Below are 13,849 nucleotides of genomic sequence, written 5' to 3' on the forward strand. Positions count from 1 at the left end.
TAATCAGCCAATAATTAATTAATTAATAATAGTGTAGTATACATTTCAAAATAACTAAGAGAGTAGATTTCAAATGTCTCACCATAAAAAAGATAAATGAAGTGATGGATATGTTAACTAGCTTGATTTTGTCCTGCCACTTTGTGTATCCATTCATCACAAAATCACATTGTACCCCAAAATATGTACAGTTATGATCTGCCAATCAAAAAATAACATCAATAATATGCGTTTTTTTAAATAAGACCTTTAAGGGGTTGGGGGTGGAGTAAGTGGTAGTGGTAATGTTTAGTATGTGTGAGGCCCTGGATTCAATCCTCTGCACCAAAACATAAGTAAATAAATAAGATCCTTAAGGGATTTTTAAAAGACAAACATGTTTTTCCCTAATTTAAAAATAGTGAATGTGTATACGTTCAATATTTAGAAAGTAATCATTGAAATTATTTCACCAAAAAGCAAAGCAATCAGAAGCTGATGGCTTGGAATATTTAGAGACTCTAATATGCAAAATAATTTTTGATGTGTAGCTTTCACCAGCCAATTTAAATAATGTTATACAAACATTCAACGTGAGTACCCTTTTCCTTCATCTCCTTCATTTATTTATGGAGAAGCTGAAAGCATTGCTCAGAGTCAGGCAACTATATCCAGCCTTGCAGAAGCAATTTTGAAAAGGAGGATAAAATTTTAAAATATTTGTTTTAAATAATACTTTAATGTACTAAATGTACAATGTCCAAACAATAAATATGTTAGTTAGTTAGTACTTATCTGTTAAATGTAAGATCACACCTACCTTTACAGCACAAAAATCAAAAAATCCAGTTTCTGAAAATATGGCTACTAAGATCATCTATGGGAAAAAGAGAAAACACAATATTGAAACAAAGTCAGATGGCCATTATGAATTTGAGATCTAGCCCCTGAAAGTTGCCACATAATCAATCTCCTTGCTATCTTGCTGAAAGATTTATTAGTTTTCCCACTTACAAACCCCTTGAGTGGAGTCACTTACTAGTGGTTTTATATGTATATTTAGTCCAGGACTCGTCCTGAAGATCAATCACCATCCCCTCCAATCCTCAAACAAACATCAGGCATTATTACTGATCTCTGTTTTATAGGCCAGGAAACTCGGGATCTGAGAGATGAGGGGACCTGCTCAGTCCTAAAGCTAGAAGCAGAGAAGGACAGGGTGCAGCAGGTGACCTTCCATACCTCATTATCCACAAAAGCAACACTTGGATGGAGTTAGAGAAGATAATGCTAAGTGAGGTTAGCCAATCCCAAAAAAACAAATGCTGAATGTTTTCTCTGATATAAGGAGGCTGATTCATAGTGGGGTAGGGAGGGGGAGCATGGGAGGAATAGACAAACTCTAGATAGGGCAGAGAGGTGGGAGAGGAAGGGAGGGGGCATGGGGTTAGAAATAATGGTGGAATGTGATGGACATTGTTATCCAAAGTACATGGATGAAGACACGAATTGGTGTGAATATATTTTGTATATAGCCAGAGATGTGAAAAAATTATGCTCTATATGTGTAATAAGAATTGTAATGCATTCTACTGTCATGTATAAATAAAAAAACTGATTAAAAAAACAACACTTAGAGCTGGGGATATAGCTCAGTTGGTAGAGTGCCTGCCTCACATGCACAAGGCCCTGGGTTCAATCCCCAGCACCAAAAAAAAAAAACCAAAAACAACACTTAGACATTTTAAGATTTTAAAACTGGATTAAATTTTGGGTTCTAAAGTAAGTAAACTGATTTTTGTCACCATCTTGATCTACACATTCAAGTAGGAACAGTTGTATTAGAATGATTATCTTCCCAGCTCTGGGTCAATCCAGAATGTACACTCATATGTTTCCTTTTGTAATATTTACTTTTTAGTTATAGTTGGACACGATACCTTTATTTTATTTATTTATTTATTTTTATGTGGTGCTGAAGATGGAACCCAGGGCCTCATACATGCAAGGCGAGCGCTCTACCGCTGAGCCACAGCCCCAGCCCTCACATGTTTCTTTCTATTGACAATGAAAAGTTGGTGAAAACAACCATCAAGATGCTAATAAAAAAATATTCTGAATGTAATCAGTTAGAACTCACTGGAAGATTTTCTATTTCATAAGAAGAGAAATATGTCATTCATTTTATTTTTTTACACTTATAGACATCATCCAGTATGCCCCCTTCTTCTGTCTGGGTGCCCAAACCCTAGGCACTTCTCAGGGTCCAACACAGATACTGCATCCTTTATGGAGCCTCAATTCAGAGCACTGGCCTGTCTCCCTGCACCCTACCCCCAGAGGATAGCAGTGCCACTTTGGGCGACATTGAAGCCTTAGAATAGCAGAATTCTCTATTTTATCTGCCAGTCTGGGGAGGAATAAAACGTTAGCAAGGAAAATTAGGGCAAAGGGTGACCATTTTACACAGAGTAAGTCTCTAGGCCAGAGGGATGAACCCTCCTTCAGATCACTTGGCTGTTTAGGGGTCCTTCACAAGCAAGTGAGTCATTCTCGCTGTTGTCCAGATCCTTGCCAAATTCCATTCATTTTAGTTAAATTAGTCATGATTCCTGTCTCACACTAATTTACTGGTGCATTTAAGTTTCTTTCCTAGGAGTTGACGTGGTGTCATTCCTTGCAGCACATAGCACAGAATAGCCATTCAGCAATAAGATAAATTAGCAAATGCCCCAATGATTCCTCAGGGACAAAGTCTTCCTTTTCTTATGTAATTAAATGTACTTTTCAAATAATCAAAACATTATTTAATGTTAACCCCTGGTTCATTTATTTAAGATATTCCTTTTTTTTTTCTTTAAGGGTAGTACCTCCAAAAACTTGCTAACTTTTCTAATGGAAATGTTATTTCATTATTCCATAGGACTTAGACTGAAACTCTCCATCTAACTAACCAGAGTACCAATTGTTCCCTTCCTCCTCAGGAGAAATTAGCTAGACCTGCATTAACACTTCTCAATCAAGCCCTAATTGTCAAGAGACATGGTATCTTTAATATAATGATAGGATTAGCAGCAAAAAAAAAGAAGGACCCAGGTTTTAGCAGGCTTGGAGCCATGTCCTGCTGGGAGGACTATAATTACCATGCCAAACAGCAGGGCCAGGGTCTCAAAATCAATCCACTCCACCACGTGGGTCAGGCTGGGTCTCTGCAATCAAAGCACAAATTTGCCAATTAATCCTGTGTGTCTCCCTCCTGGGGATAAGCTCTAAAAATGTGCTGCCCTTTACTACAAATCCACTCATTGGGCCAAAGTTGGAAACACAACATCTACTTGCCTTTGAAATTGGATTATACCACTTCTGAAAAACATTCATGACCCAGTGCATCTGTAACGTCAAACTTGTGCATTAAGGTAATTTATAAATTTTTTAACCCTGTCCCTGAAAACTCTAGGAAGAACTGTTGCCTGAACTGCAGGGTTGGTCCTTGAAGTTACTGCAATCATTTGGATCATCAATGTGTCCCTAAGGCTCATGTATTAAAGGCTTAGATCTCAGCTTCTAGCACGATTGGGTAGTGGAGGAACCTTTCAAATGTGGGGCCTGGTGGGAGGTCTTAATTCATTAGGGGAGTGTCCTAGAAGGAGATTTGGGGATGCCAGTCTTTTCCTCTCTCTCTTTGCTTCTCATCTGCCATAAGGTAAATAGCTCCTCTTCTATGTGCTCCTGCCATGACGTACTGCTTTACCACAGACCCGAAAGCAAATGGGCCAACCAACATAGACTGACACCTCAAAAACAGTAAACCACAATAAAGCTTTTTTCTTTGAAATCGATTTTTAAATGCAAAGCTTAGTGATAGGTACTTCTTAGAGTCCACATGTGTCTTCCTCAGTGTAATGACGACGTGGACAACCATGTCTCCTACTCTCATGTGCCCTCCCACTCTCGTGGGGTCGCAGGGATAGGGAGCATAGAGTGTAAGTAAGGGCACTGCCAGTATCTGGCTGTTGGGAAAGAGAGTGAGCCAGTGGCTTCCCACAGTGTGTGCCTACCATATACCAGGCTTTGTTCCCTGTTGAAGTAGCCCTAACCAAAGGCAAGGAAAATACACTTTCATCTGAAAGCGTTTGCAATGATTCCACAGAATTCCGAGTTTACTGGAATCTCAGCAATTATTTTTTCACCCGATCTTGTTGATACTTGGCGGGACTGATGAGTCCTCCATTTGCACGTGGTCCCCCAAATTTCGTTCTTCTAGGTTGGAGCGTTCGTTTGCAGGAACACATTGAAGGATTTTTATGACTAGGTTTTAGAATTCTGGGACATTTTATCTTTAGAGTTAGCATTTGTTGATACCAACTCTGGTCAAGAAAAAAGTTCAAGTTTTTACTACTGCTTTTAGGGTGGGCCTACATTCAAATTCCAGATTTTAAAAAAAGCATATTAAATTACTAATTCAGCAACACACACACACACACACACGAGTTTTTTAAACTAGTTGTTATTCTTGGGTTGATTGAATGGCCTCTACTAGCAATTTCAGAACAATCCATGTAATTGCATAGAGTTGTTTTCAGATCCAGTCTTGTGTTTCCACCTTTGAGTGGGTTCCTAATTTGGTTTCAGCATTACTGTCAAACAACTCTGGACTGCCATTTCCAGTAGGCACTCCACCTCTCTTACTTCCCTAGGTGTATTCCCAATGTGGCTGCCCAATAGGACATGCTCCAGCCCTGGCAGGACACCATCAGCCCCATACATGCATCTCCAGGGGCCTCCTGATCAGAACCCTAACTCTCTACTCCCACTGCTAGTCTAGTTCTCAAGAGCTAACAACACCACTGCTAACTCTAATATCCCACAACCAAACAACCCCGGGTAAACACATGAGCAGGATGAGCCTTTCTTTAGCCAAAATGAGGACCAAAACTACCTGGATGTGTGAATGAAAAAAATCAAATGAAAAATATTCATCAATGCTGAAGTTTGTTGGTTCAAACCTCTAGCGTGGTTCTTGGGGGGAAAATGTAGAAGTAGCATATAAAAGAATTTATAACACCAAATCCTGGAGTGTCTCTGAGTCTGACATTGTCTCCATCGGTAAGTCAGAGACTCAGCACGTCACAACTTACATCGCCAATCACAGCCAGTGCTGCTAATGCTGCAAGGGCCCCCAACATGGCTGCCAGAGTTCTGTGAACGATCTGGAAAGAAACAAGAAATTATCTCATTCCAGTCCACAAGGGATTTAACACACACAAAAGCCTGTGTTGACATGAGTAGCTGTCTGTATCTGCATTAGATGCCCTATCTATTAAAATGATAAATAAGCCAAGGGTCTCAATATTGGAGGGTCTAGACAACCCAACAGACGCACAACCACCACACTCTGCCTTCTACTGAAAGTTATTTTTATTTCCTGAATAATTAGATGACCCTGATAAAACAGTAGCAAGTTGGATAAAGTACATTCTACAAGGAAGCCTGCAGTGAACTGTCATTAATTATTTACCATCTACTCCCCAAGCAACTGAACTATTAGTTCAACAACGTAAATCAATTCTTCCCAATTACTGAGGCTGTTTTTAAACCCCAAATATGAAGCGCTCAGTCTAATCGAGACTTCAGTGCTATCACTGACTCACAAAAGAATCTTTTTGATTTAATTATGATTTAAATGGACATGGAATTTCTAAAATAAAATATGAAGGAAAGATAAAGATATAGAGAAACTGGAACTCTCATATGTTGCTGGTACAAATGTAACATGGTGCAGCCACTGCAGATTATAAAAAAATTCAATGTAAATTTACCCTTTCACTTAACGATTCTACTGGAGAATCTACCCAACAGAAATGAACACATGTGTCCACATAGAGCATGAATGTTCTGAGTCAAACTGGAAACATTCCTAAAGTTCATCCACAATGAATGGACCAATGAAATGCAATATAGGCCACAACATGGAAGAGATGCAACATGGAATATGGAATGTGTAATGAATAAATTCAAAAACATTGAACATGAAAGGAGAAGGACACTATATGGTATCCCACTTATCTGAACTATCCAAAAAAGGTAAATTTAAGGAAACACAAAAAGATCAGAGTTGCCTAAGGCTGGAGGTAACAAAAAGTGCTGTCTTAAAATAGGCCCTCTGTATCCTCATGAGGTGACAGAATGTTCTAAAACTGGATTGTGTTGATGGTTGCAGAACTCCTTAAATTTAGTAAAAATAATTTAATTGCACACTTACGAATGGTAAAATTATGGAATTAAATTACTCCTCAATAAAACTGTTAAAGCTATAAAAAGAATGTGGCAAGACTGGGTTGAAAATTAAACACTAACAGACATATTCATTTCTTCATACCCTAAAGTGGTTTTCATTCCCTTATTTTATGGCTTCTACCTCATAGAACCTTTCTTATTCGTAATTACCTGAAACTCAAATTCTGATAAAATTGTTTCATCTATAATTTGTACCACTAGATTTAAAGTTAGGTTTCAGTTAATTTTATGCCAGGTTTTTCTTTTCCCACAGTTTAGGTTTTTAAGAGTTGATGTATTTGAGTGTCTAAAATCCAGTAAATAGCTACCAAATTATATTAATTCCTTCCATTTGTGTCCTGCTTTTCCATTTCAGTTTACTTACCCATTTTAACAATACTTCATATTTGAGAGAGGCCATAGGAAATAGGTATAACAGGAATTCACTCTCAGCTTTATAGCTTGAAGACGGAAGCTTAAGTTAAGCTAGAGTGTGACTAAGCCGAGAGTCAGAGCCAGGTTTTCCCTCCTTGAACCGAGGGCTCCTTTCTACACGCTACACAGAACAAGGCAAAGACAGTTCCAGCTTGAAGATGTCTTTCATTTTTATTTTTTGTTTTCTGCATTCTTTTAATGCTTCATGGGTTAAACAAGTGGTGACAGATTTGCAAATATGCTTCGTTGAAGAAAGGAGGTGTTGTGGTTTGGCTGTGTTCCCCAAAAAGTTCATGTGTTAGAAACTGACCCATAGATCCATATGCTGATATTTGGAGGTGGAGCCTTTGGAAGGTAATTAGGGTTAGATGAGGTCACAAGGGTAGGACCTTTAGGATGGTATTAGTGGTTTTTATAAGATGAGGAAGAGAGACATGGACTAGCATGTGATGTCCTCCTCCATGTCATGATGCAGCAAGAAGGTTCTCACCAGATGGCAGGACCATGCTCTTGGATTTCCCAGCCTCCAGAACCATAAAGCTAAATAAACCTCTATTCTTTATAAATTACCTAGTCCCATGTATGCTGTTACAGCAACAGAAAATGGACTAAGAAAGTAAAGGCACTATGGAGGTAGAGCAGAGTGGAGATGGAATCCACTCTGCAGTCTCAATCTGAGACATATTCCTATCTTCCAATATAAGCTTTTGATTAAGTTTTTAAGAAGTAAAAAAGATTTTAAGAGATCTGACTGTTAGTCACTGGACAGCTGTATTAGCAACAGAAATAACTGACTTTTATTGGGTACCTACTGTGTACCTGGAAGTAACTAAATACTTTATGGACACAATCTAATGTACTTTTCACAATGGCCCCAGGAAGTAGAAACCATCATTACTCTGTTTTTACAGATGAAAAAACAGTCTAGCAATGTTGAGTAATGTTCTCCATATCACAAAGCCAAGAAGATTCAGAGCCAAGATTAAATCCAAATTTTTCCTACTCCAGGGTACCTCCTCTCTCCTAGGGGGAGAATTGCTTGTTCATTTGTAAAATCAGGAAACTATACTGGATACCTAAAGGAGCTGTTGGCTCTGGAGAAAAATCAATGGATAGGGGTGAAATTGGGCCCTGGTCGTTAACCACATGGATGAGCAAAAATGAAAGCAAGAAACCACAGCCATAGTACTTATCTACTTATCCCCCACAGTTCTCAGGAGAGCCAGGAAGCTGGTTGCGGCTCCAATGATACCGTGACCATATTCACCACTCTCACCCCGGCCACTGCCACCATCAGCTCCTTTCTCCTCTGTGAAGCAGACAGTCCCTTAATACACATGCTAGGCAACCCACACACAAACATCCCTGCCATCTAAAGTACATGTTTAGGGACATGTGAATACAACTATTCCTTACTCAGAAACCCATCCCTTCAGCTAGCTAGGAGCCCACACCATATAAGAGGGGATATCTTCTATTCTTATTATTAAAACAAAAAGTGATGATCAGGGCTGAGGTTGTAGCTCACTGGTAGAACAAGTACTTAGCATGAGCAAGACCCTGGGTTTAATCCCCAGAATCGCAAAAAGAAAAAAGAAAATGATCAGCCTTACACCTGTGCAATAAAACCTTTTAAACTAAATGATCTTATAATAAAATGATTTTAATTGCCTTAGATAATTACCAACATACCTATATTTCTATGCTAAAGATAAAGAACTTTTCAATTATCAGGAATAATGCAAATGGTAGATGGGCCAAAAATGGTAAAATCAATTTTAAAAACTCTTAAAGGTGCTTTAAAGGAATATATAAAGGCCCTCTTCTTATTTGTTTGCTGGAAAATATAACGTTTCTTTCCTGTGTCCCAAATGGCTTAGGGGGCACAGAATGCATGACCAGATTTCCAGGCACAGCCTCACAGGCAGGGCCTGGGCAGCAGCCCAGCTGCCCTTCCATCCACACTCCTCATCAGTCAAGCCTATACGTTCTGCTCTCATTTCTTTGACAACAGTCCAGGCTGTGAGCTCCTTGAGGGCAGAAACTGTAAAGTGTTTCTCTTAGGTTCTCCTCAGAGCTCTGAAGAACAATCAATACTTGCTGAACAAATGAGGAGCAAAAAATCTAAAAAAAGAGGGTTGAAGAAGAAACAGGAGAGAAAAGGAAGAGTTCTGGAGCAGCCCCCAGTTCTGGTCCTCTAAGGTTATCTAGAGTACCTCCAACCTCCACACATCTGCCCCTCCTTATTCACACTAGGTTGCAGACACAGCCAGCCATCTCACAAACTACAGGTAGGAGAGCCCAAAGATAAGATCAAAAAGATACTTTTTTTATTGTTGGTTGTTCAAAACATTACATAGTTCTTAATATATCATATTTCACAGTTTGATTCAAGTGGGTTATGAATTCCCATTTTTACCCCGTATACAGATTGCTGCATCACATCAGTTACACTTCCATTGATTTACATATTGCCATTCTAGTGTCTGATGTATTCTGCTGTCTATCCTATTCTCTACTATCCCCCCTCCTCTCCCCTCCCCTCCCCTCCCCATTTCTCTCTCTACCCCCTCTACTGTAAATCATTTCTTCCACTTGTATTATTCTTCTCTTACCCCTCATTTCCTCTTATATGTAATTTTGTAAAACCCTGAGGATCACCTTCCATTTCCATGCGATTTCCCTTCTCACTCCCTTTCCCTCCCACCTCTCATCCCTGTTTAATGTTAATCTTCTTCTCAAGCTCTTCGTCCCTACCCTGTCCTTGGTTACTCCCCTTATATCAAAGCAGTCATTTGGCATTTGTTTTTTAAGGATTGGCTAGCTTCACTTAGCATAATCTGCTCTAATGCCATCCATTTCCCTCCAAATTCTATGATTTTGTCATTTTTTAATGCAGAGTAATACTCCATTGTGTATAAATGCCACATTTTTCTTATCCATTCATCTATTGAAGGGCATCTAGGTTGGTTCCACAATCTTGCTATCGTGAATTGTGCTGCTATGAACATCGATGTAGCAGTGTCCCTGTAGCATGCTCTTATTAGGTCTTTAGGGAATAGACCGAGAAGGGGAATACCTGGGTCAAATGGTGGTTCCATTCCCAGCTTTCCAAGAAATCTCCATACTGCTTTCCAAATTGGCTGCACCAATTTGCAGTCCCACCAACAATGAACAAGTGTACCCTTTTCCCCACATCCTCTCCAGCACTTGTTGTTGTTGGACTTCATAATGGCTGCCAATCTTACTGGAGTGAGATGGTATCTTAGGGTGGTTCAAAAAGATACTTGATTCAAATGGGAACCAAAAGAAAGCAGGGGCAGCTAAACTTATATCAGCCAAAATTGACTGCAAGTCAAAAAATGTCTCTAGCAATACAAGATCATTATATGATGATTAAAGGGTTAATTCCACAGAGAGACACAACAATTATAAATAGGTACACCACTTACATCAGAATACTTAAGTATAGAAAATAAAGATTGACAAATCTGACAAGATCAGGCTCATTCAGGGTGGTATGGACATAGGCAAATATTGACAAATCCAAAGTAACTGCAACAGTGTAATAATAGTAAAGGATTTCAATACCTCGTTTACAATAGTGAATAGAACATCCATACATAAAATCAACTTTTAAAAAAATAGACTTAAACAACACTATAGAGCAAGTGGATCTAACAAACACATACAGAAAATTTCCACCCATCAGCAGAAGATTCTTCTCAGATATACACAGAACATCCTCCAGGAGAGATCACACCTTAAATCACAAAACAAATATTTTTAAAATCTTATAAGGTCAAAATCATATCAAGTATCTTTTCTCAGCACAATGATAAGACTAGAAATCAATAACAGAAAGAAAATAAGAAAATTCATGAATATGTGAAAATAAAATAACACTCTTGAAAAACTAATGGTTCAAAAAAAATCAAAACTATCTTGAAAAAAATAGAACTTGAAACACAGTGTACTGAAACTTTTGAGATGCAGCAAAGATGTTCCAAGAGATAAGCTGATAAATGCCAACATCCAAAAAGATCTCAAATAAAAATCTTAACTTTACACCTCAAGTAAAAAGGAAAAAAAGAACAAATTAAGACCAAAGTTACCACAAGAAAGAAAAACATAAATATTACAGCAGAAATAAATGAAATAGAGACTAAATATACAACTGAAAAGATCAACAAAACTAAGAGTTGGTTTTTTTGAAAAGAGAAACAAAATTGACAAACCGTTAGCTACACTAACCAAGAAAAAAAGGAAAGAGGATTTAAATAAATAAAATCATAAATGAAGGAGGAGACACTACTACTGATACCATAGGAATGCTAAGGATTATAAACTGCTATGAACAACTATATGCCCACAATTGGACAATTTTGAAGAAATGGATAAATTTATATATATATATACATATATAATATATATGTGTGTGTGTGTGTGTATATATATATATATATATATATATATATATATATATATATATATATATAATCTAGTAGGGCTGAATCATGAAGAAATAGAAAAATCTGAGTAGACAAATAATGAGTAAGGAGATTAAAGTAGTAATTGAAAACCTCCCAGCAAAGAAAAGCTCAGGACAGTTTTTATGGGTGAATTCTTTACCAGCCATTTAAACAAAAATCAATGGCAACCATTCTCAAGCTCTGCACAAAATAATAGAGGAAGGAACACTTCCAAACTCATTTTATGAGACCAACATTATTCTTATACAAAAGTCAGATAAGACACTATAAGGAAAGAAAACAGCAAACCAATATCCGTGATGAACACAAATGCAACAAATCCACAACAAAACTCTATGCAACTAAATTCAACAGCACATTAACAGGATCATCTACCATAACCAAGTGGGCTTTATATCTGGATGCAAGGATGGATCAGCCTATACAAGTCATACATAAATGTGATATATGACAGAACAAAGGATTAAAATCATATAATAATCTCAATGGATGCAGGAAAAGGATTTGTTCAAATTTAGCATCCTTCCATGATGATGATGATCATGATCATGATGATATCTCAACAAATTAGGTATAGAAAGAATGTACCAGAATATAATAAAGTCTATATAGGATGAGCCCACAGCTAACATTGTTCTCATTGGTGAAAAGTTGAAAGCTTTTTCTCTAAGATTAGGGACAAAATAAGGATGCCTGCGATCATGATTTTTATTCAATATAGTACTGGAAGTCCTAGTCAGAGCAATTAAATGAGAAAATAAATAAATAAAATGTATCTAAATTCAAAAGAAATAAGTTAAATTGCCTCTGTCATGCAAATGATTCTTCCAAAAATCGATTTAACTAATAAGCAAATTCAACAAAGTTTCAGGATTCAAAATCAATATAAAAATGCATTCATGTTTCTACACATTAATAAAAAATTATCTGGAAAAATGAAGAAGACAATTCCACTTATGGTATAATAAAAAAGAATAAAATACTTTGGAATAAGCTTTAACAAGAAGTTAATAAAAGACATTAAGGAAGACACAAGTAAATGGGAAGATATTCCATGTTCATGGATTGAAAGAATAAATATTGTTAAAATGTCCATACTACCTAAAATGATGTGCAGATTCAATGCAATTTCCATAAAATTCTAATGGAATTTTTCGTGAAAATAGAAAAAATAATCCTAAAGTTCATATGAGACTCCAAAAGGCCCTGAATAGCCATCGTAATCTTGAGTAAGAAGAAAATATGGAGGCAGGCATCACATATCCTGATTGAACAATGCATTGCAAATCTGCTCTAATCAAAACAATATCACTGTCATACAAAACAGGTATATAGACCAATAGAACAGAGCAAAGAGCCCATAAATAACCCCACATATGCTATCAACTAATATTTGACAAAGGTGCCAGGGATGCAAAATGGAGATAGGATAATCTCTTCAATAAATGTGTTGTGGAAACCGAATATCCACATGCAAGAGAATGAAATTGGACCCTTATCTTATATGATACACAAAATTAAACTCATATTACTTAAAGTCTTAAGACCTGAAACTCTTTGCAACATTTTTATTGTTCTTGTTTGTTTGTTTTGTATATGACCCAAAAGCACAGGCAAAAAAAATAAAAAGCACAAATAAATAACTGAGACTATATCAAATTTTAAAAAATCTTCTGCACAACAAAAGAGTCAACAAAATGGAAAAGACAACATACAGAATGGGAGAAAATATTTGCAAGCCATGTGTCTGATAAGGGGTTAATATTCAAATACACAAGGAACTTAATAGAAAAAAAATTTAAATGAGCAAAGAACCTAAATGGCCACCAGGTATATAAGAAGGTGCTCAACCTCATTAATTACCAGGGAAACGCAAGTCAAAACCACAAAGAGATAATTGTCACACACCTGTTAGAATGGATAGGGAAAGAAGATAGGAGGCAAGTACAGTACAGATCTATGGAAAAGAGTACAGAAGTTCCTCCAAAAACTAAAAACAGGACTAAAAGTAGCCCACAAATCCCACTTCTGGATATGTGTTCAAAGGAAAAGAAATTGGTGTTTCAAAGAGAGATCTGCACTCCATATTCATTGCTGCATGATTCATAATAGCAAAGCTCTAGAGGCTCTAGAGATACATATATATTCAACCTTTAAAAGTCCTGCTATTTATGACAGTATGAATGAATTTAAATGTGAAATGAAATAAACCAAAAACAGAAAGACAAAAGTATTGCATGATCTAAAAAAAGTGGAATAAAAAAAAAGTCAAATTCATAGAAGCACAAATTAGAATGGCAGTTGCCAGGGAAAGAACACAGGGAGGAAGGGGTGTCAGGATTGTTGGTCGAAGGGTACAAACTTTTAAGTGTAATGTGAATAAGTTCTGGGTATCTAATGCAGAGTATGGTAACCACAGTTAAAAATATTGAACTATATACCTGAAATTTTCTAAAAGTGTAGATTGTAAGTGTTCTCACCATATACACACACTGAAAGATAAGTAAGGTGATTGATATGTTCATTAGCTGAATTTCATAATGCATACACACATCATCATGTTGTATACCTTGAATATACAAATATTCAAAATATTCAATTTGTCAATTATACCCAATGAGGCTGGAATGGGGAAAGAAAATGTGTTATGCATACCCAAAAGAATG

General features: G+C 37.0%; 1 protein-coding gene across 1 annotated transcript in view; it reads right to left on the minus strand.

Moving 5' to 3' along the window:
• OCA2 (OCA2 melanosomal transmembrane protein) overlaps positions 1 to 13,849 on the minus strand; it is a gene marked incomplete at its 3' end in the record, with an annotated part of 367,555 nt that overhangs the window by 233,769 nt on the left and 119,937 nt on the right. The window contains exons 10-12 of the mRNA XM_081289957.1: positions 5,118 to 5,189; positions 3,123 to 3,188; positions 800 to 856 (exon numbers count right to left, since the gene is read on the minus strand). Of these exons, the coding sequence (XP_081146083.1) occupies positions 800 to 856; positions 3,123 to 3,188; positions 5,118 to 5,189 (195 nt within the window). The remainder of the gene's footprint in view (positions 1 to 799; positions 857 to 3,122; positions 3,189 to 5,117; positions 5,190 to 13,849) is intronic.

Source organism: Spermophilus citellus, assembly GCF_964194105.1.
Source record: "Spermophilus citellus genome assembly, chromosome: 4".
In the NCBI taxonomy this organism is placed as follows: Eukaryota; Metazoa; Chordata; class Mammalia; order Rodentia; family Sciuridae; genus Spermophilus; species Spermophilus citellus.